This window comes from Ictalurus furcatus, chromosome 13 (genome assembly GCF_023375685.1).
Source record: "Ictalurus furcatus strain D&B chromosome 13, Billie_1.0, whole genome shotgun sequence".
NCBI classification, from domain to species: domain Eukaryota; kingdom Metazoa; phylum Chordata; class Actinopteri; order Siluriformes; family Ictaluridae; genus Ictalurus; species Ictalurus furcatus.
This window is the reverse complement of record NC_071267.1, coordinates 24,093,408-24,114,060: the sequence shown is the minus strand read 5'-3', so window position 1 is coordinate 24,114,060 and position 20,653 is coordinate 24,093,408. Positions and strand designations below refer to the sequence as shown.

The 20,653-nt window shown below is 37.3% G+C and overlaps 2 protein-coding genes and 1 long non-coding RNA gene across 3 annotated transcripts; all 3 read left to right on the top strand.

Annotated features, from left to right (window-relative positions):
* The first annotated feature begins 1,744 nt into the window (after positions 1 to 1,744).
* LOC128616916 (uncharacterized) lies at positions 1,745 to 5,996 on the top strand. Its single transcript, XR_008387497.1, has 3 exons — positions 1,745 to 2,999; positions 3,947 to 4,084; positions 5,104 to 5,996. It is a non-coding gene; the product is annotated as an uncharacterized LOC128616916 (long non-coding RNA).
* A 2,425-nt stretch (positions 5,997 to 8,421) lies between these two features.
* Positions 8,422 to 12,996, top strand: LOC128616577 (SLAM family member 7-like). The gene is made up of 5 exons (XM_053639183.1): positions 8,422 to 8,485; positions 10,313 to 10,591; positions 10,840 to 11,082; positions 11,223 to 11,267; positions 12,591 to 12,996. The coding sequence occupies exons 1-5, from the start codon at positions 8,422 to 8,424 to the stop codon at positions 12,596 to 12,598; spliced, it is 639 nt and encodes a 212-aa protein (XP_053495158.1). The 3' UTR covers positions 12,599 to 12,996.
* Positions 12,997 to 14,093: 1,097 nt separating this feature from the next.
* Positions 14,094 to 19,575, top strand: LOC128616911 (T-cell surface antigen CD2-like). Its single transcript, XM_053639782.1, has 6 exons — positions 14,094 to 14,755; positions 15,055 to 15,333; positions 15,582 to 15,824; positions 15,951 to 16,088; positions 18,752 to 19,044; positions 19,301 to 19,575. The coding sequence occupies exons 1-5, from the start codon at positions 14,692 to 14,694 to the stop codon at positions 19,018 to 19,020; spliced, it is 993 nt and encodes a 330-aa protein (XP_053495757.1). The 5' UTR covers positions 14,094 to 14,691; the 3' UTR covers positions 19,021 to 19,044; positions 19,301 to 19,575.
* Positions 19,576 to 20,653: the final 1,078 nt, after the last annotated feature.

Here is a 20,653-nt window from a genome sequence, read left to right as displayed (position 1 = left end):
TGGCAGCCGGCCAACCCCCGCAGACAGCCAGGGGAACTGGGTGGCCACAGTCGCCATGGCCACAATTCATGGCCCGCTGTGGTTCGCCCTCACTCCTCCCGCACAATTAGGGCTAGTGCACATGTGGCCGAGGTCACATTTGTACACTTTTCCCCTGATCGCTTTGCTCCTACAAGTTCTAGCGAGAGTTTGCCAAGACAGTCTATTTCTGCTGCTAGTAGCACCTTATTGGCCAGTTCGAATATGGTTCTCAGAGATAATATTCCTGCTAGATGGCACTCCTCAGGAGATTCCCATCCACAATGATCCACTGTAGACCCAGTGAACTGTGCAATAGCTACAGTCCTGGAGTTCTTACAAGGACGTTTCTCAGTGGGGTTGGCTCCTTCTACGATCAGGGTTTACGTGGCCGCCATTTCAGCCAGCTACACCCCTGTTGATAGAGCTTCTGTGGTGCAACATCCTCTAACTTCGAGGTTCATGCGTGGTGTCAGGCGGCTGAGTCCCATTTGCAGTCCTCACATACCTTCCTGGGACCTTTCTGTGGTCCTGGAAGGTCTGTCAGGGACCCCATTTGAGCCCTTAGAGTCAGACTCTGAGAAGCCTCTGACTCTAAAGGTAGCTCTTCTTCTGGCCCTGGCATCTCTCAAGCGAGTAGGATATTTACAAGTGCTCTGTTGCCCCTTCCTGCCTTTGCCCCTGGATTAGCCAAGGCCTTCCTGTATCCTAGGCCGGATTATATTCCTAAAGTGCCTACATCGGCTGCCCACCTTGTGGTGTTGCAGGCTTTCTGACCTCCATTCCTCACACCGGAACAAGAGAGGATGCACCTGCTGTGTCCAGTAAGGGCTCTTTGTACTTACGTCCAACGCTCCGGCCAGTGGCGTAAGTCGGAGCAGCTGCTGGTCTGCTTTGGCGGCGACAGTAGAGATGATGCTGTGTCAAAGCAGCACATCTCTAATTGGATAGTGGAATCAATCTCTATTGCTTATGAGGCACGCGGTCTCACTACGCCTCTGGGCATAAGAGCTCATTCCACTTGGGCGGTGGATTTTAGCTGGAGATTTTAATCAAGCCAACCTGAAAACTGTCCTCCCTAAATTTTACCAACATGTTACATGCCCTACGAGAGGGCGGAATGTTTGGATCATGTTTACAACAAAATAAGGTATGGATACAAAATCACTACTCTTTCCCACCTGGGTCAGTCCGACCATGTATCCATTTTTCTTACACCTGCATATAAACCTCTCATCAGGAAAACAAAGCCATCTGTGAGAACCATAAAGACTTGGCTGGTATTCCTGGGAGGGAACTCAGAGATTGTGTGGATGAGCTGGCGGAGGTGTTTCGCAACATCTTTAATCTCTTACTGTCAATGTGCACTGTCTACAATTGCCTCAAGTCGGCCACTATCGTGCCTGTCCCAAAGAAAATGCCTATCAGCAGCCTTAATGTTTACAGACCTGTGGCTCTCACCTCCACTGTGATGAAGTGTTTTGAGAGGCTAGTTCTGAGACAAATAAAATTGACACTTTCTCCCACTCTGGATCAACATCAGTTTGCATATGGAGCCAATAGGTCAACAGATGATGCCATCAACACACCTCTCTACACTGCGATGACTCATCTGGAGCACCCGGGAACATCTGTGAGGATACTGTTTGTGGACTTTAGTTCTGCATTTAATACAGTCATCCCAGCAGAATGGAAACCAAACTGCTCAACCTGGGTGTCAGTGATCACATATACATACAGATTAAGGATTTTTTAACAAACCAAACACAGACTGTCAGACTGGGGACCATTACTCATCCACACTCAGCACTGGAGCTCCACAAGTTTGCGTGCTGAGTCCTCTCTTTTACTCACTCTTCTCTTACGACTGCACACCAACCCATAGCACAAACACAATAATTAAGTACGTTTTCAGACGACATCACTGTGGTGGGGCGAATATTAAATGGGGATGAGTCCACCTACAGGGAGGAGGTTGCTGAGCTTTCTGGACGGTGTACCAATAACAACTTAACACCTCCAAGATAAAGGAGCTCGTTATTAATTTCAGAAAACGGAAGAATGAACCTTTCCCTCTGTACGTCAGGGGAGAAATGGTGGAGAGGGTGACCACCTTTTAAAATTCTCAACATACGTATCTCCCAAGACCTCACATGGACTGTAAACACAAATCTAATGAAGAAGGCACAGCAGTGGCTGTACTTCTTGAGGACACTGAGGAAAACCAATCTGTCCGAGCAGCTGCTTGTGAACTTTTACCACTACTCTGTCGAAAACATACTAACCTACGGCATCCTGGTGAGGTATGTTGGTTGCACTGCCGAGAAAAAAGCTCAGCACAGAAAATCACAAGCTCACAGTTGCCTTCACTTGAGGACATTTACAGAACCAGATGTTTAAGTCGGGCCAGAAACATAATAAAGGACTCTTCTCACCCCAGCAACCACCTCTTCACTCTGCTACCCTCTGGAAAGCACTATCAGTCTCTTAAGATGCACACCTCCAGACTCCTGAACAGTTTTCATCCGAGCGCCATCAAAGAACTGAGCTCTAATTAACAGGGAGACTATACATTATAAGTTACAGGTTGTGCAATAATACTACGATTTTTTTTTAATCTTATTTTTATTTATTTTTTATTGACTATTTATATTTTTAATACTTTTGTTTAATTTCATTATACACTTGTGCAATGACAATAAAGGTATTCGATCTATTGAATTCAACTGCAGAAGTGCTTCTATTTTCCACATTATATTCAGTATTCTTACTGGGAGCCGAGCCAACCAAAAGGTGGAGACATCCTGCCCTGTTTTGATAGAAATGCATCACGTGCTACATTTTTACATGAACACACGTCCAACTCAAAACAGAAAACTGTTTTCTCCATTTGTCACTGAAATTCTTTAGAAGAAAGATGAACACCAAAGGCAGTGCTATAGTCTTATTCCTCTGTTTCCTGACTCTATTTACCATAATAGGTAGGTCAGGAATTTCTGTGTTTCAATCATTCAATTTAATGTTTTAGTTAATCACCATATCCGACTGGTCTTTGTTTTCCAGTTTGTTTTTTTAATATTGAAACCTCTCATGTGAAGACTCTTATGTACTTACTGTTTTTGTGATATTGAGTGAGTTTTTCTGTTTCAATTAGTTAATTAAAACTGTTTGGGATTTTCTTGGACATGAAGTTGTGATTAAGATTGTCGATTAAGATGATCGATTCACGATAAGTAAAGATGATAAAGTGGTAGTCCGCAAAAGGAATAGGACATTGACGTATTTAATAGGAAAGGCAATGAAATAAAATCATACTCAGAAATTGTCTGTCTTTATGGTAAGATATTTGGAATTATAAATGCTACTTTACTGAAAATATATTTCTTTCTTTTAATGGATGTGGTGAAAATTTACACTTATTCTCATGACAAATTTAGATATCTTACACCATATCTCCAATGCAGTATTATTTAATTTTAACATAATACTTTAATATTTACTATTGAAAATGCATAAATCTGAAATAATTTATAATGCTGAATACTGCATGAATATACGCATGATGCTGTGCGTCCATATTTACCAGCAAAAGTCCCAAAGCCAAGAGTGACTATTACATGTCAGGATGAGACAGATGACTTGAGATGTGATGTTGAAGGTGACAAAGATCAACGTTCGGATATATCTTACATCTAAATAAATGTTGAGACAGACAAATCAGAGTATACATGTACTGCCCAGAATCCAGTCCATAAAAGCACAAGTGATCCAGTGGACAGCATTTAATAAATAGTTTTCATTCACTTTGATTTTAAGCAGGCTCTACAATCAGCTTAAATATTTCTTGCTTGATTTGATTTATATCATGGTCTGTGAGAATGCATATATAGTCTTATTGATGAAACATAAAGATTGTAATTTTGCCCAGGTTTCACTGCTGTTATGCTGATTGGAAATTCTGACTATAATGCTAAGATCTCGAGCTTAGCTAGGGGATGGACTCTCATAAAGTGTTTGATGACTGTTTTCTGCTGTGTCTGTAAATGCAAAGAACAACAACAGCAAGGTAAGTTCAGTCTTAGATTTTGTAAAATGATTATTATTCCTATTTTTTTTTATTATTATTATTGTTTTGCAATTTTAAAAAAAAATGAAATAAAATATTATGTGCATTGCTAAATTAAAACAGGAAACACACTTCCTAATTAGTCTCGTTGGGTCTGATGATTTCTGCATGCTCCAACTCCCAGATGCCTATGCTTGTATAGTGTGCAATTAACAGGGGAGAGAAAGTGAGACCCCGGGTTACTGACAGTGGCACCATCGGGACTTGAACTCAATAGACAGATGACAGGACAAACACTTTTCTGTTGTGCCCCATGAACCCATGCACTATTGTATAAGTGGATTAATGCTCAAAATTCATCAAGACTAAGTCTCTAGCAGTTAAGAGGATGGAGTAACAATATTTTTACTTTTTCCCCCTACTCACCCCCATATCTCTTCTTGTCATAGCGCAGGTGCTTTTGCCCACTCGGAAATTTAACTGCTTGAAAGCAAAATTATAACACCATAAACACACAAAAATTTGCTTATGCTAATTTAGGTGAATGGTCAAGAGTGTCTTTGCTGTCCTGTTTTTCTTTGTAATGTAAAGCCTTCATGAGTTTTTCAGGTGCCTCTCACTATCTGTGTTAGCTATTTCGCATCATTAACTAATTCCCGTACAGCTAATAAATGTTTTTATTTGTTTTTTGAATAATGGGATTTTCATGAATACCAAATTTGTTGTGAAAATAATCCTAAGAATGCTTTATGAATAAATCTGTTCATATCCAGCTTGATGAATGAGGTCCCGTGACAGATATTGAATGTAAACAGTAAAGCCATTCTGCTGTAGAGACACAAAGAGATCATTTGTTTTAATTCAAGATTATTGGGTAATTTAATGCAGTAATCAGTCAGGCACAAATATAGAGGTCATTTAGGCAGATGTTGGTTAACAGCCACATCTGCATGTCTGTAACTGTATTAATTAATATGATAAATGTGCTTTTCTAATAATAAATTCTGTCTTTTTCCCAGTTACAGATGACGAGGCGTTAAGAATGAACAATTTACACAGCTTCACTCAATAACTTCCAACCCACACCTCTTGATCACTCGTGTTCAGGAACAGCTTTATCCTTGTCAGTGTCACGGTGGATTCATACACTGTCCTGGGAAAACTGGGCATGAGGCAGTAACACATCCTGGATGGGACTACCAGTTCACACACACACACACACACATCTCTGGAAAATTTATCTTAGCCAATCCACCTGTGATGTGTATAATGTGTAAAATAACATCAGTATCCAGCAGATGCCTACCATTAATCCTTAACCAAGTATTGTTTATTTTTCCTCTATATTTATAATCCTGTATATTTTGTTTATTTCTTTGTTCCTTCATAGGGGAGAGCCAGCACAATTCTAATTTTCTCTAAATACACACATGCACGTGTAACGTCATAACATCCATTTATAAGTGCATCACTTCTCTACAGTATGTCAAAAAAAAAAAAAAACAAACCACAAGTCGTCCACTCTTCTGTGCTGAGGATATTTGTGAAAACCCCATTTTGTAAAGTTGCAAAAATGGAACTGAAATATTTTTCTAATATTTTTGTCTTACATGTTGAAAAACTGAAGTCTGTGCAGTTGATTAGAGCTTTCTCTGTGCTAAATCTTAGTGTTGTTTTTAGAGGTAATTCTGTTTGTTTGTAACTTTGTGACAAACCTGATCTTAGTTTTGTTGGGTCTGTGGTTTTCCTGCCGAAATAGGCTCATTTGAAAATGCAGACGCTGGTGAAATTTAAAAGGTCACGAGTGGTGTTTCCGGGCTACTTTCAGAATTGAGCATGGCTGTAATAAAAAAAAAAAAAAAATGAAACAGCTGAAAAGCAAAAATAAATAAATAAATAAATAAAATTGTTGTTTATATTGATGAGAGTGTTAAATACCTGGCAACTTAACAACAGACACGCACATTTAGTGTAAGCTACAGTTCACAGGTTGATTTTTTTTTTTTTTTAACACCCTGACTCACAAGTGGGAAGGTTGGTGAATATGTTGGTGACTGTTTATCTTATATGTTATATCTTATTTATAGTTTTTTACTATATGATATTATAGTATTATCTTATAATATGATGTTATTTTATTGTTCCTGTACAGTTTTACAGATTTAAGCACTGTGTGAAAGGTGCTATATATAATGAGTCTTTATTGATCACGTATACATTACAGCACAGTGAAATTGCTTTCTTCGCATACCCGAGCATGTCAGGAAGTTGGGGTCAGAGCGCAGGGTCAGCCATGACACAGCACCCCTGGAGCAGAGAGGGTTAAGGGTCTTGCTCAACGGCCCAACAGTGGCAGCTTAGCAGTGCTGGGGCCTGAACCCCCGACCTTCTGATCAGTAACCCAGAGCCTTAACTTTATAAATAAAGCTTAAATAAAGTTCGGTTTATTCAACCCAGTCTGAAATACTCAGTAAGCTCATCCTAAAGGCTTGTTCACACCGGGACGTTTTTTTTCAGCGTGTTAAATGGTCCATGTCTAAATCAATGGCTGTCAACAGGTGTGTTCAGACCCATGCGTGGCGTCAAATTTTTTTTTACGTCTCGGAGTTATTCTTTGTCTCTTCCCTGCAAATGTTTCCCATCTCTGTTCAACGATAATCTGTTGCTTGATAGTCCATTGTATTTATTTTGCACCTGGCATATATTTGCATATATGTATTAATCAAATAGCTAAGTGCCCCATTATTGCATTGTTGTATTATCATATTGACCACAAAAAAGACTATTCATATTCAACACTTCAACACTTCATCAATTTGCAGGAACATTAACATTTTTGGCCACAACAATAGTTGCCTTATACCCACCCACCCCCTCCCAAAAAAATTTATTTAAAAAAATGTATAATTTGGGACTTCCCATAAGTATGTCAATGCTATTGCTGTGACTTTGAAATAATTACTTATTTAAAAAAAAAAAAAAAAAAAAAAAACTACTACTGCTGCTGCTTGAAAAATCCATTTTCTGTTCACAAAAAAAAAAAAAAAGTGTGTGAACGGCAAACACAAATACTGGCTCTCTTCTCCTCAGTGATAAGCGGGTGTCAGAAACGGAAAGTTGTGCAGTGCTATCTTGTCCCAGGGTATTTCTGCTTTTCAATAAGCGCCATCTACTGTCAGGGACTGAATTTGCACTTTCATTCAGCGCATCGCTCGTGTTTAACGCGTGTGTGCGAACACAAAAAAAAAAATGGAGAAAAACGAACAGTTTAACATGCTGAAAAAAACTTCCCGGTGTGAACAGGCCTTAACACCTGTTATATAGACAGGTATAGACAGTCTGTGTTTGCCTTCATCAACGATCAGTCTACAACCACAGACCTCATTTATCTTTTAAATGAAAATGTCTGAAAATTTCAAATGAAAATTTTATTCATTGTTTTTTTTTTTTTTTACCATATTTCAAATATATGAAAAGATATTTGCATATTTATTAGATGTAATAGATTTTTGATTGTGCATAAAAATTAAATGATTTAAGTAAAACCTTGTGGGCTTTATTACAGGAACTTGTGAACATGTCTAGTATCTGAATAGGATTCTTCAATAAACGTTCATTAATGTTCATTAGTATTCATTACAAATATGAGGTTAAAATGCACGACTAGTTGCTGTTGTAGAAGGCACTTGTCCTCAAAAAATTTGTACCAACAAACAAAATATAATCAAGTAAAGAATACATTTATTTGAGCAAGTGACCATTCCAATGCTGTTTTACAATACAACACGGTTTTAAAGAGATTTATGAGTACCATCTGAGGAGCAATGTCACATCTGTTATCATATGAGGTGGAACAGATACAAATAAGAATGAAATTAACTGAAGCTGCAGAGGGAGAAATGAAGCCCAAACACCAGGTAAGTAAAGTAGTGTAGGTAAAGCAGTCGAGACAAAATAACTGAAAAAGCAAAAGGCAGACTCTATGTTTTAGTATCTTTAGTTGCCACCCTCATAATCTAATCTTAGAAATCCATTTAAACCCCTATTTCACTGTAGAAATGAAGTGTCTGTGTTGTGGTTAATGGAAAGAGAGGTGATGCATTGCACACACAAGTGAACTTCCCCTTCTGCATTCAGAAGTGTTTCTATTTTCTCACTGCTTCCACGTCATACACTCTGACCGGAAGCCGAGCTGACCTAAAGGTGGAGACATTCTGCTGTGTTTAGTGACAAAAAAAATGCATCCTGTCCTGCCTTTTGCAAGAACACACCCCCAACTCAAAACAGAAAACTTAAACTGTTTTCTCCATTTGTCTCCGAAATTCTTTACAAGAACGATGAACACCAAAGGCAGTGTTATAGTCTTATTCCTGTGTTTCCTGACTCTATTTACCTTAACAGGTAGGTCAAGATTTTCTATTTCAACAATCATTTTAATGTTTTAACTAATCACCAAATCAGACTGGACCTTATGATGTACTTTTCTTCATTTGAATCATACATATGAATACAGATCTACGCGTTTCGGCTACAAAGCCTTCTTCAGCCTTCTTCATCCTGAAGAAGGCTGTGTAGGCGAAACACGTAGATCTACACTTTTAATTGTTTTTAATGATTTAGCCCAGTCAATTACAGGCTTTTTACTTCATCATGTGAGTGCCTTGGAGTATTTTGTCTTCATAATTTGATGTTTACCTCCAGTTTATCCAATCAGCATCAGTGGCTATGTAAAGACACCTGTGTAGCACTCTCTGCTTCTGTTATTTTATTCCCATGGATATTTGACATTTTTTCATACACCTGGGTGATTAGTCATTCATAACGTTAGGTAAGACCAAGGAATATAGCTGTGATGTGTGGCAAAAGGTTGTTGAGCTTCACAAAATGGGAAGTGGCTATAAGAAAATCGCACAAGCATTGAAAATGCCCATTTCCACCATCAGGGCAATAATTAAGAAGTTCCAGTCTATATCATCTCAATGCACTGTAAAGAGGATGGTTCGAGTGGCCAAAAAATCTCCAAGGATCACAGCTGGAGAATTGCAGAAGTTAGTTGTGTCTCAGGGTCAGAAAGTCTCCAAAACTACAATCGGAAGTTGTTTGGAAGGGTTTCAAGAAAAAAGCGTCTACTCTCATCCAAAAACAATCTCGAGCATCTTCAGTTTGCCAGACACTACTGGAACTTCAAATGGGATCGGGGTCTATGATCAGATGAAACCAAAATAGAGCTTTTTGGTAATAAACACCAGAGGTGGTTTTGTTTCACACAGAGAGGTAGCCATATGGAAAAGTACCTCATGCCCACGGTTAAATATGGTGGCGGCTCTTTAATGTTTTCGGGCTGTTTTTCTGCCAGAGGACCTGGACATTTTGTTAGGATACATGGCATCATGGACTCTATCAAACATAAACAGATAGTGAATAAAAACCTGACTGCCTCTGCCAGAAAACTTAAAATGGGCCGTGGTTGGATCTTCCAGCAGGACAGTGATCCAAAACATACATCAAAATCAACACAAAAATGGTTTACTGACCACAAAATCAAGGTCCTGCCATGACCATCCCAGTCCCCTGACTTTAACCCCATAGAAAACCTGTAGGGTGAACTGAAGAGGAGCGTCCACCAGCGTGCACCTCAAAATGTGAAGGATCTGGAGAGATCCGAGGAACAGTCTCAGATCCCTTGCCATGTATTCTCCAACCTCATCAGGCATTATAGGAGAAGACTCAGAGCTGTTATCTTGGCAAAGGGAGCTAGCACAAAGTATTGACTAAAAGGGTGCCAATAATTGTTGCACACCTATATTTAACCAAGATATTTTTTGGATAAACCTGTTGTATTTGCAATTTTTTGATATCCATGACAGCAGAGTATTTTTGTGAATTTTGTTAACAAAAGATCAAAAGGTTAAACAATAAAGACAATTTTTCACAGCCTTCTATTTACCAAGGGTGCCAATATTAGTGGAGGGCACTGTATCTATTTACTGTATCCTTATTTTTTGTCAGTAATTCGGCATCAGTGAATGTTTTTTCATGTAAGTTTGCCATGAAGTTGTGATTAAGATTGGGATTATTGTTTCAAACTGTACTAATGGTTTCTAGTAAGAATTCATCTGAAATATTATAGTGTTTGTGTGTCTTGTATTAACTATTATATTTTGTCACATATACATCAAACGTAAATTTCATTATTGCTTTAAATCTCTGTAAATTTTTTATTCACAGACTGTAGCACATGTCAGAAAACTATATTAGAAGGGGACAGTCTCATCTTTAAACTGACTGACAGGCTGCTTAAGGATGATGATCGATTCACTATAAAAAAGGACAATAAAGTGGTAGTCCCCAAAAGGAATAGGAAACAAGCGGGACCAGGGATCGTGAAAAATGATTCCCTGGAATTCCAACATGTGAAACTGAGTGATTCTGGGACATACAGTGTTGAGGTATTTGATGTGAATGCCACCAACATAAAATCATACTCAGAAATCATCTGTGTTTATGGTAAGATGTTTGGAATTATAAATGCTATTTTACTGCAAATATATTTCTCTCTTTTAATGGATGTGATGAAAATTTACACTTATTCTCATGACAAATTTAGATATCTTACACCATATCTCCAATGCAATATTATTTCATTTTAACATAATGCTTAATATTTTGTATTTAAAATATATAAATCTGAAATGATTTATAATACAGAATACTGCATGAATATACTCGTGATGCTGTCCTTCCATATTTACCAGCAAAAGTCCCAAAGCCAAGAGTGACTATTACATGTCAAGATGAGAAGATTGACTTCAGATGTGATGTTGAAAGTGACAAAGATCAAAGATCAGCTATATCTTACAGCTGGCACCAAAATGGGAAAGAATTCAAGAAGAACGTATTAAACTTCTCAATAAATGCAGAGGCGGATAAATCAGTGTATACATGTACTGCCCAGAATCCAGTTCATAAAAGCACAAGTGATCCAGTGGAAGCAGCATGTAAGTCATTGTAAAAGCATTTTGATTTCAAGCAGGTTCTACAAGAAACTTATATTTATCTCTTTATATGTTTTTATTATGGACTGTAAATATGCTATACAGTCTTATTGATGGAATTTAATTATTGAAATTTTGCCCAGGTTTTAAGCCCGATGAGTTCGTTAGCAGTTTCTGTCTGCAGCAAAGTAAGTTCTTAGTTCAATCTTAGTTTTTCTGAAATTATTATTATTATGGTAATTTCTTTTGCAAAATTATAAATAACATTTTTAAATATTATACACCTTTCTAAATTTAAACATGAAACACATTTTCCAAACTTAAAATAACCTTAAAATATCAAACCAAATTCCAATATTTTTGTTTATTAAAAAAAAAAAAAAAAAAAAAAAAAAAGCCCCACAACAAATCTTTTTTGTTGTTGTTGGTTTTTATTTTGGGGGGTGGGGGATTTCCACATTTTCTCCCTAATTTAGTCCTGGCCAGGTCCCACCCACCAGCTCACTCTTCCCTATCATAATGCAGGTACCAACTGGGGAGGATGAAGGTTAACATGTACTTCCTCCTCAACACGTGAAGCCAACCAACAGCATCTCTATAAACCACTGCTCATGATTCATCACAGGGCAGCGTAATACACTTGGAAGAAAGCACCTATCAGCACTCTTCCGCATGCTTGTGCTACGGACACCCACGATTGGCTAGTGTGTGATTGACGAGAAAGCGAGACCATGCCCCGCCCTCCCACCTTTCAGAGCAAAGACAGTTTAGCACTCTTGGATGTCTGGCCACAGTAGAGTCTGAAGCATCATCAGAATATGATCTCGTGATCTCTTAATGATAGGGCGGAGGCTTTTCTTTTGTGTAACTCAACAGGCCGTACTATTTTTTTTTTTTTTGAGTGGATTAATTTTCAAACAGCTTTAATCAAGCTGTTTTGAGAGTAAAACTTTTGAAGGTGCATATCTGTTTTAAAGGTGCATTAGTGAAGATTGGTAAATATTTGTTAAAATTAAGTCTCTCGCAGTTAAGTAGGCGAATGTATGATATTTTACTCCTTGAGCCTGACCCCCATGCTCTTCTTGTTACAGGACAGGCCTTAGAATCTCCTGTCTCATGTGCAGTCTGGCTGAAGGTGATAGCATTTTAGCCTGACCTGTGCTTCTGCCAAGAACTTGAATTGCTTGAAAGCCAAGTCATTTGCACAAGAAATTTGGCTCATAATGATTTATGAGAATACTCAAAAGTGCCTTCACTGGCCTGTTTTGCTTGAGCAAAACATGAGGTTTTTAATCTATCGGTGTTAGCTAGTTAAAATATAGAGCATCATTAGCCTTGTGGGATTTGGCTAGCATTAGATATATTTCTAGGAAAGTTGTTCATCCAAACTTTATTTCCAAACTCACTGTATTTTCCTGGTTATTTGTACTAGTAAGAAATGATCATTTCATTTCTGTGACTGTATATTTAAAGGATAAATATGTTTTATAATAAATTGTTTCCCTTCCTAGATGAATAGAAGTTCAGACTGGGCAACCTCCACACCTCTCCGCCTCCTGGTCAATAAAAATCAAATCAACCTGCACGTGGACTCTAGACCCAGGAACCAGCAATGCAGTCGTTAAAGCTCCGGCAACCCAGCATGCAGCAGTTATTCCAATCAGAAAATCATGTGGCTAATCTCAGTGACTGATCTTACTGATAGTGTACACTGTAGTTGTCTTATATTGTAGCAACATACTGAAAGATTTAATAATCACCAAAAGATTTAGTGTCCAAACTAAGAGTAAGTTTCATCTAGAAAAGGTGCATCATATTGTCAAGCTTGGTTTGGAGTAACATTGTCAACCTTGCAAAAATGACCATAATGACATCGGATTATCAGACAATTTACTGTATATAACAGTAACTACCCAGCCTCTCTCATGCATACATTGTATCTGATTAAACATTTTTTTATCAGTATAAGTACATGTTCATTAATATTCATATAAATGTTCATTATAAATATAAGGTTAAAATGCCCAACTATTTGTTGTTGTAGAAGGTGCTTGATGTTGTACAACTAGTTTTGGAGCTACTGTACTGTACTGTACTAATGAGAAGTTCTAACTGAGAAATTCAGCTAATCAGTTTGTCCGTGTGATCAGTAGCCGCTTGGAGTGGTTTGCATTTCATAGCTCCTGTGCAACAACACGCTACTGCAATTAGGCTGTTAATGCAAATGTTTCACACTCTCCATTTTAGCAACGGTGCCCAACGTTTCAGCACTACAGAAACAGAGGATAAAGTGAAGAAAATGTTTTACTAACTCTGAATCCGGTGATTCTTACTTGATTAAATGGGTGTAGGTGGTTCACAATCAAAACATGTAGTCTTCTTATAGTTGGATATTCTGTTCATGCACTACTGACCACAAATACCAGAATGTCTGAATATGAAACTAACTTTAATGCAGTAACAAAAAACAATGGCAGGAAACCCCTCTACGCAACCAGACAGCACACTCAACAGCAGTGAGGATCTTCAAAGAAAAGCCATGATGAAGCTAATCTTAATAAAATCACGACAATAAAATGCAAAGGTAGGTCCTTAAATTTAAGAAGTCCAACCTCTGGAGTTTTTTTTATTTATTTATTTATTTATTTATTTGTGCTCCACTATCTTATTTTCTGTTATTCGACATTATGATAATTAGATAGCAAATATAAAAAGGCCACATGACTATAGCTGCATGAGTTTGTCACCCGTCCACTGCCAATAACTGAACAATTAAACAAAAGCTAAATATGACCAACATCCCAATTCATACTGACAAGAATTAAACCAATAATAAAATACATTTATTGGTGCAGTTGCTGTTTTACAAAACAGAACATGGTTTTAAGGAGCGCCCTCTACAGGTGCAATCTATACCAAGTATCTGTTACCACTTCATACCAACAAATAAAACATACTCAGGTAAAGAATACGTTCATTTGAGCAAGTGCTAAAACTGTCCATTTCAGTGCTGTTTTAAATTACAACACGGTTTTAAAGAGATCGATGAGTACTGTCTAGAGGAGGAATGTTGCATCTGCAATCATTTAAGGTGGAACTACGATCCACTATCGTATTTTTAGTTGGCACCTTTGTGAACTAATCTTAAAGATCCATTTAGACCCTTATTTCACTGTAGAAATTAAGTTAAGTCTGTGTTGTTACTTTGCCAGTTTGATAGCCACAGTACATGGTTGTGTTTTCAGGAGCAGTAATTGAGGAACAATTTCAAACCTCTCATGTTGTATGTTCAAGCTCCCCTTTTCAGCTAACATTACATTACTCCAAATGGAAAGAGAGGTGATGTACTGCACACACCCAAGTGACTGTCCCCTTTTGCATTCAGATGCAGAAGTGTCTCTCTTTTCTCATGGTTTCCACAACATACACTCATACTTTGAGCCAAGCCCACTTAAGGGTGGAGACATTCTGTCATGTTTAGTTGTGGTTTGTTTTGTGCACATCTGCTTTTAAGAACACAAATGCACCTTGTCCTTCCTTTTGCATGACCACACCTACAACCAAAACTCAAAACTGTTTCTCCATTTGTCGCTAAAATTTTTAAGAAGGAAGATGAACACTAAAGGCAGTGTTATAGTCTTATTCCTCTGTTTCCTGATTCTGTTTACCTTAACAGGTAGGTCAAGATTTTCCAGTTGGTATTCGGTATAATTATAGATATGACTACAGAGTTTGTGAAATCTGGCTCTTATATACGCCTGCTGTTGTGTCATTGAGGGATGTTTTTTTTTTGTTGTTTTTTTTTTTAATTAAGATTGTGATTATTGTTTCAAGAACTAATGGTTTGTAGTAAGAATTCATCAGAATTCTGTGTGTGTTTGCATGTTTCGTGTTAAACATTACTTTGTCTCAGACAGTCAATTTTAAGTTAATTTCATTATGACTTTAAAATGTCTGTACAATTTTTATTCACAGACTGTAGCACATGTCAGAAAAATATATTAGAAGGGGACAGTCTCACTTTTAAACTGACTGACAGGCAGCTTAAGGATGATGATCGATTCACTATAAAAAAAGACAATAAAGTGGTAGTCCCCAAAAGGAATAGGAAACAAGAGGGACCAGGGATCGTCAAAAATGATTCCCTGGAATTCCAACATGTGAAATTGAATTATTCTGGGACATACAGTGTTGAGGTATTTGATGTGAATGGCACCAACATAAAATCATACTCAGAAATCGTCTGTGTTTATGGTAAGATATTTGGAATTATAAATGCTATTTTACTGCAAATATATTTATCTCTTTTAATGGATGTGGTAAAAATTTACACTTATTCTCATGACAAATTTAGATATCTTACACCATATCTCCAATACAATATTATTTCATTTTAACATAATGCTTAACATTTGGTATTTAAAATATATAAATATGAAATAATTTATAATGCTGAATACTGCATGAATATACTCATGATGCTGTCCTTCCATATTTACCAGCAAAAGTCCCAAAGCCAAGAGTGAATATTACATGTCAGGATGAGACAGTTGACTTGAGATGTGATGTTGAAGTTGACAAAGATCAAAGATCAGCTATATCTTACAGCTGGCACAAAAATGGGAAAGAATTCAAGAAGAATGTATTTAACTTCTCAATAAATGTTGAGGAGGATATATTAAATTATACATGTACTGCCCAGAATCCAGTTCATAAAAATACAAGTGATCCAGTAGAAGTAGCATGTAAGTAATTTTCATGCACTTTAATTTTGGAAATTAAATATTTATCTCTTAATTTGATTATCTCATCATCTGTGAATATGCTATAAAATCTTATTAACCAAAAATAATGACTGGAATTTTGCTCAGGTTCCGATACGCTCTTTGGTTTAGACCGTTGGACCATGATCAGCATCTTTGCTGGTGGAGGTCTCGTACTGTTATTGACGATTGTGCTAGTGACTGTTGCCTGTCGTCAATGTAAACGCAGAGAGAAACAACAGCGAGGTGAGCTCAGTCTTAGATTTTGTGAAATGATTATTATTTCCTATAATGATTTTTTTTTTCAAATTATTAAAGTGATACACCTTCTAAATTAAAACTTAAAATACAATTTCCAGCTATTCTCTTTGAGTCATACATTCTAAAACAAGCCTTGAAATATCAAATCAGATTTCTCTTTACCAATTAGTTTTTACATACTGTACTGTTGTTGTTGTTGTTGTTTGTGGTTGTGGTTTTGTTAAACAGGAACTCAACTTATATGCTGTTGTATGGTTCTCAGGACATAAAAATGTGCTATTTCTACTTCATCAATCTTGAGAAAGTATAACTGCACAGGCAGGAAATCCTAACAGAAACTGCTGATATAAATCATTCTGTGACACAGGTAGAGAAGGCTTACATGTTATTTCAGGAAGAGAAAAAGACCATTGTCACAATTTCAGGATCCTGGAGAGCAGTTTCATACATTAAAGAAGCACATGTAGGAAGGTCCTGAAGATGGATCCTTCAAAACAAGATTATATACTGTTCAAGACACGACTAAGCATCCTTTATCTTGTTCTTCCAGTGCATATATCCATTTCAAACTTACACGCAAGGTCTTTTCACTTTGTACTTGTATGTACTGTGCTGTGGAAAAGTATTTCCTCATTTATTCTGTATATCTCCTACTAAATAGTTTTAGATCTTCAAACGAAATACAACATAAAAGAAAGGCAACCTGAGTAAACACACAATGCAGTTTTTTATTATTATTTTTTTTTATTCATTTATTGAAGTGAAAAAAAGTTATCCAACACCCATCACCATGTAAAAAAACGAATTGCCACCTTAAACTTAAAATCTGGTTGTGCCACCTTTAGCAGCAATAACTGCAACCAAACGCTTCCGATAACTTGAGATCAGTCTTTCACTTATTTCTAGGACTAGGATTTACTCCTATGCTTTGGATCATTGTCTTGCTGCATAATCCAGTGCAGTTGAGTTTCAACTTACAGACTGAAGACCGGACATTCTCCTTTAGGATTTTCTGGTAGAGAGCAGAATTAATGTTTCCCTCAATTATTGCAAGTTGCCCAGACCCTGAAGCAGCTAAGCATCCCCACACCATCACACTTCCACCACCATGCTTGACCATAGGTATGATTTTATTTTTGTGGAAATCTGTGTTTGGTTTATGCCAATTCCACTTTCAACTCACCAGTTCACAGAACATTCTCCCAAAAGGGTTGAGGATCATCAAGGTGTGTTTTGACAGAATTCAGACGAGCCTTAATGTTGTTCTGGGTTAGCAGTGGTTTTCACCTCGCCACTCTTCCATGGATGCCATTTTTGCCCAGCGTCTTTCTGATAGGGAGTCATGAACAGTGACCTTTATTGATGCAAGAGAGGCCTGTAGGTCATTTGATGTTGTCCTTGGCTCTTTTGTGACTTTCTGGATGAGTCGTTGCTGTGCTCTTGGGGGAATTTTATAAAGTCAGGCACTTCTGGGAAGATTCACTACTGTGCCGAGTTTTTCCATTTGGATATAATTACTCTCACTGTGGTTCGTTGGAGCCCCAGGGATTTGGAAATAGTTTTGTAACACTTCCCAGATTGATGTATTTCAGTCACCTTCTTCCTCATCATTTCTGGAATTTCTTTCAACTTTGGCATAGTGTGTTACTAAGACCTTACGGTATGACCTTTTACGGTAAGACCTTTTAACCAACTTCATACTGTTGAAAAAGTTCTATTTAAGTGTTGATTTGATTGAACAGGGTTTGCAGTAATCAGGCCTGGTTGCGTCTAGTCCAGCTGAACCCCATTATGAATGCAGTTTCATAGATTTGGGGAATTAGTAACTATGGGGACAAATACATTTTCACCCAGGCCCAGTGGGTATTGGATAACTTTTTTGCTTCAATAAATAACATGATCATTTAAAATCTTTATGTTGTGTTTACTCAGGTTGCCTTTGTTTCATCTTAGATTTTGTTTTCAGTTCTGAAACATTTTAGATGAGACACACAAAAACAGAAGAAATCAAATACTTTTTCACAGCACTATATTCATACGCATAAAAAGGTATGTTTAAAAATTCTGTTAAAAAAGCATTCAGACATATTCAGGCTAGATAAAAAAATTGGGACAAACATTTAGGACAAAAGTCAGCTGTGCAAGCAGAGCACTTCTGAGAGAGAGAGAGAGAGAGAGAGAGAGAGAGTTAATTTAGACAGCATAATCCATATATAGATGAACAGTAATCCATGGTAATTGTGTGATTTGAAGCTGTTTTGATTTACATTAGGTAGACTTTGGAATCTGTTTTTTTCTGCCAATATATGATTTACATGACTACTAAATGTCTTGTGGAAATGCTCACACAGTTATTTATCCATGCATACAGCTCATACAGTTATTAAATGCATCCCATATCCAACTCGATAAATGGGACCCAAAGACAAATGTTGAAAGAGCACAGTAAAAACATAATGATACGGCAAGATGATTTGTTAATGATTATTGAGTAATTTATAGAAATAAGCATTCTGGTGCAAATAAAGAGGTAATTTAAGCAGATGTTTAGTAAAGAGCCACATCTACATTTCCATTATTGTATTATTTCATGAAGGATAAATATGTTTCGTAATGATATATCCTTTATCATTTCCCAAATGAAAAAGAGCTCAGACTGAACTACGTCAACATCTCTTCATCTCCTGGTCAACAAAAACAGCAAGAGCAAACAGCAAAACAAAAGGCAAGACATCAGCTGGTGCTTCCAGACACCTATGACAAGGTTTCTGCCCAAGAAGTAGCTCAAGCAGGAAGCATGAAGAAGAAGCGCACTCGGCCTCCACCAGCTCCAATAGATGATGAAGAGGAACAACTTCCACCATTACCCAAACCGAGGAAAAACGCACCGGTTAAAAAGTGTGAAGGACCGTTGTGATGGAGGAGAGAGCACACCAGTCAGGTGAAATGATCAAATTATTTTATCCAATTATATCCTGTATTTTATATACTAGTTGCATGACGATTAATAGGTGACCACTACTTCAAAAAATTAGCTGACTAGTCATCTTATCCATAGTTAAACAAAACCTGTTTCAGAACTTTGCTGTTTTTAGGCTGTATTATTTGTGCAGAACACACTAGACCACAGTTCAGTTAACAGACACACAAAAGGCTTCAAATTACATTTCCAGACTAACACAATGCTTTGTTTACAGAATTATCAAAACCCAGGATAAGCAGATTGCGTCCAAGATGCTGCAGTATTAACAGAGTATTAACACATACAAGAAAGAAAGAACAAGTCACACCTTTCTGAGCATCTTTGCACTGGCTGCCTATGTCTCTAAATGACTCTGTTACACTTTGGTTTTTATGGTCAAGCACTAGCTGGTTTCATCTTCTATTAATAAAGAAAAAAAACCGCCGCAGCGGAAACAGCTTTCTGTCACTGTGCACGAAGGATGTTCATAACATCAGTATCCAGCATATGCCTATCATTACATTAATAATGTAAAAAAAAAAAAAAAAATGCTAATAAAACATGGCATTGTGGTGTATAAAACAGTATTGTTCATTTCTATTTTCCTTTATAGTTTAATCTTATACATTTTTTCATTTCTTTATTACTATGTAGGGGAGACCCAGCACAATTGCTGGTTTTCTCTAAAATGCACACATGCATCTATGTGTAAGTTTATTACATCTATGCACAAGTGCATCACTTCCGTGTCACAGCAGGATTCATCTGCTCTTCCATGGTGATGATATTTGTGCGAACATTTTATGAAGTAAAAAATGAAACAAGAAGTAGATTTCTCATTTTTATAAAAAAAATAAATAAACCTGCGCAGTTGATTACATTTCACTTTGCACTCAGTGTTAGCATTGTTTTCAGAGTTTGTGCATATTCTGTTTTCACGACAGTGAGAAAGCTTTGTTGTGACCTGTGGACGTTGTTGCTGGTCTGTGGGTTTCAGGGAACATAGCAACAGATACACTCGCACATTTAATAACCTGTATATGCTACAGCTGAGGAGAGAAGAAGTGGGTCACATCATCAGTTGAAAGCTTTCAACCTGATGCACAATTCTAAATTGAATGGTGGGAGAACTTTATGAATTGTTGAACTGTTTGGAAGACAGGGGTTCTGTTACATCTGGCGTAAATTCTGTAACACAGAATTCCACAAAAAAACATCATACCTACAGTCAAGCATGGTGGTAGCAGTGTGATGGTGTGAGTGCAACTGGATTATACAGCAAGACAATGATCCAAAGCATAGGAGTAAATCTACCTCTGAATGGTTAAAAAAAAAAAAAAAAAAGCAAAAAAAAAAAAGGAAAATGAATGTTTTGGAGTGGCCTAGTCAAAATCCTCACTTGAACCAATTGAGATGTTGTGGCAGGATCCTAAATGGGCAGTTCATGCTCGAAAACCTGCCAATGTGGCTGAACTAAAGCAATTCTGCAAAGAAGAGTGAGCCAGAAGTCAACCACAGTGCTGTGAAAGATTGATCACCAGTTATCGGATGTGTTTGGTCGCAATCATTGCTTCTAAAGGTGGCACAA

Excerpts from the sequence above, each read along its gene's own strand:
- LOC128616577 (XM_053639183.1), top strand. The coding sequence starts at position 8,422 with ATGAACACCAAAGGCAGTGTTATAGTCTTATTCCTGTGTTTCCTGACT. Across the intron at positions 10,592-10,839 it reads AGAAATCATCTGTGTTTATG|CAAAAGTCCCAAAGCCAAGA; the intron begins GTAAGATGTTTG and ends CATATTTACCAG. Across the intron at positions 11,083-11,222 it reads TGATCCAGTGGAAGCAGCAT|GTTTTAAGCCCGATGAGTTC; the intron begins GTAAGTCATTGT and ends AATTTTGCCCAG.
- LOC128616911 (XM_053639782.1), top strand. The coding sequence starts at position 14,692 with ATGAACACTAAAGGCAGTGTTATAGTCTTATTCCTCTGTTTCCTGATT. Across the intron at positions 15,334-15,581 it reads AGAAATCGTCTGTGTTTATG|CAAAAGTCCCAAAGCCAAGA; the intron begins GTAAGATATTTG and ends CATATTTACCAG. Across the intron at positions 16,089-18,751 it reads CAGAGAGAAACAACAGCGAG|AGCTCAGACTGAACTACGTC; the intron begins GTGAGCTCAGTC and ends CAAATGAAAAAG.